Below are 2966 nucleotides of genomic sequence, written 5' to 3' on the forward strand. Positions count from 1 at the left end.
CTGTATTGATTCATACACAATTAAAAGTCCAATATTCTCTCTCTTCCTCTTTCTCTCTCTAGGATTAGCATAAATTGGACATCTTTCTGCTGGACTCCTTGGTTAGATTACAGAAAAGAGAGCTACTCTCTCTCGATCGATCGATCACTCAAAATCTTTATAGAATTATGGCTGAAATGTCCGGAGCAAATGGAGTGTCCCTGAGTATAAAGGATGATGTGAACGAGAAGAGAATTCAAGATTCTCCAGACTGGTTGCCTTTTATACAGAAGGTACATACGAGGTTTCCTTTTATTTTCGACAACCTTAATCCTCCCAACAGAACACAAACTGATATCTTCTATGTCCATAATTATGTGTTCAATCTTTTCTTGGAGAGACGATGAAATCGATGCCCTCTTAATAAATGCTACAGTTAGTGGTTTATAAAGTACATAAGATTGTCCAACCAGGCAACAGTCTTTAGTAATCAATATTACGAAAATGATGTATAGCTGCTTAATTTGACACTGGTAATTAATGTTGAAAATCTGATTGGCCAACTTATTTTGGTACTGTAGATAATTGCAGAGATTTTGGGTACATACTTCTTGATTTTCGCCGGTTGTGCCGCGGTGGTGGTGAACGCCGACAAGGACAAGATTATAACCATGCCCGGAATCGCGATTGTGTGGGGACTTGTGGTCATGGTTATGATTTACTCGGTTGGTCATATATCTGGTGCACATTTTAATCCGGCTGTGACCATTGCTTTTGCCTCCTGCAAGAGGTTCCCATTGAGACAGGTTAGGTCAGCTCAAGTTACATCGATCCTTATGTACCGAATATGCTCTTAATTTCTTTGTGTTCGGTTGTGACTCCAAACAGGTACCGGCATATATTTCGGCTCAAATGATTGGAGCCACACTAGCAGGCGGAACCCTACGGTTATTGTTCCAAGGAAAACATGACCACTTCGGTGGAACATTTCCGACCGGCAGCGACATGCAGTCTTTTGTTGTGGAATTCATAATCACATTCTACCTCATGTTCGTCATATCTGGAGTTGCTACCGACAACCGAGCTGTAATTAGTCTAATTCCTTCACCAATTATTATTAAATAGTTATATTCAGTACTACTGGTATCAAGCACCAGTTTAAGTAGCAATTGTATGACATTACATGATAGATTCATTTAAATGTATCGTCACATGATTCATTTAATTGAACTCATCAAGTGTGGTTATTTAAACTGATGTTATAGCACCACTGATACTAGATAACATTATTCATTATTATTAGTCCAAAAATTTATTTATAATATATATCGTGTTCTTAGGATAATTCTTCCAAAAGACAACATAGAGTTCTGTACTTTTGTTAATAAATTCAAGAAACGGGATTAATAAGAAATCATGGTGATTTTTTTATAGGTAAAAATGGAGGAAGATAATGACATTTTTATTAAAGCTTATCTATGTTGACAATGATATGGCCCTTGTCGATAATTTCCTTTTATGATTTTCTTTTATTCGGGTTGCCATGCAGATTGGAGAACTTGCGGGTTTAGCCATTGGAGCGACTATTTTACTTAATGTGATGATTGCAGGGTAAGTTCTATGCTCGATTATCTTGCTAATTTTTAATAAAGATTGTATTACAAAATCATATCTTGGGAACATTTTCAATTTGTGATCTATTTCGAATTCTTAAAATTCTTGCTTAATCGGTATCATGATTCTACTTAAATTTCTAATAAGACAAATATATTGGATTCAAAACTAAATGATGCGATAGGAATTTCTGAAGAGTAAGATAAGCCGAAGCTCTTCTAAAATAATAGTACGAATAAGTTAATGACTTGAGTACAGTGTGTTTTGAGTTTGGATAATGTTATTTTGGTGACGACACTATTGATATTAAATTATATGTTTAATTAAATACAATAAATTATGACTCATTTAATAGGATATGCTGACATATAAACTAGTGTTGAACACATAAATTGGTACTAGATACTATTATTCTTTAAGTTTATATTGAAATTTTATTTCAAAAATATCGATTATGGACTTGATGCTTGGTAGCTTTAATGGACAGGCCAGTATCTGGGGCTTCAATGAACCCAGCAAGGAGTTTGGGCCCAGCAATAGTGTCCAATAAATACAAGGGAATATGGATATACATAGTGGGCCCAACTCTTGGGGCTGTAGCAGGTGCTTGGGTCTACAATATCATCAGATTCACAAACAAGCCTTTAAGAGAAATCACCAAGAGTGCTTCTTTCCTCAAGAGCTCGGCCCGCAATGGGTCCAACTAATAATTAAGCCCATCTGGCTTTAGCTTGCCGTAAAATGTTTGAGAATTTTGCTCTTATTTTATAAATTATGTAAAAGAAATTTTAAAAAATAAATAAATGTTAAAATAATATTGTCCAACTCGATCCCCAGTCAGCCATCTTGACCGAGTCTAGTTGAATGTACGGGTCGGGTTGGATATCTTGATAATTTCCCAGAGTAATTATGTCGTGTTGGTTTCAATTTTGATTTTCTTGGAGTGAGGATTTGATTAGTCAGTAGTAGCTGGAAAAAAAAAAAAAGTACATAACTACAAAAGTTTCAAAAATCAGGTGATTAAAATTTGTCACTACTTGATAAAATTTTATGACCTATTAATTGAAAGTTTGATCGAAATTCATGGCTACTTGATAAAAGGTTTGTGATAATAATCGGGTGATCACAATTTGTGACAACCTGATAAAAAGTTTCAAAAATCGAATGATCACAATCACACAAAATTTATGATCAAGGTCATGAACCAATCACAAATCGCAGAAGATCACATTCACAAATACGCAAATTGTGTCACAATTACAAATATAGTCGCATACATTTTTATAATCACAATTACACATTTTTTATACGTCAATTTTACGTTCAACACTCATTAATATATGATCAAATTTAGAAGTAATACTAATGAAATA

General features: G+C 34.4%; 1 protein-coding gene across 1 annotated transcript; it reads left to right on the forward strand.

The window, feature by feature from the left end:
* Positions 1–2520, forward strand: LOC111370511 (aquaporin NIP1-1-like). The gene is made up of 5 exons (XM_022992230.1): positions 1–272; positions 561–785; positions 868–1065; positions 1529–1590; positions 2081–2520. The coding sequence occupies exons 1-5, from the start codon at positions 168–170 to the stop codon at positions 2298–2300; spliced, it is 810 nt and encodes a 269-aa protein (XP_022847998.1). The 5' UTR covers positions 1–167; the 3' UTR covers positions 2301–2520.
* The last annotated feature ends 446 nt before the right edge of the window (positions 2521–2966 follow it).

The sequence above is a fragment of the Olea europaea genome, chromosome 21, assembly GCF_002742605.1.
Source record: "Olea europaea var. sylvestris chromosome 21, O_europaea_v1, whole genome shotgun sequence".
Taxonomy (NCBI): Eukaryota; Viridiplantae; Streptophyta; class Magnoliopsida; order Lamiales; family Oleaceae; genus Olea; species Olea europaea.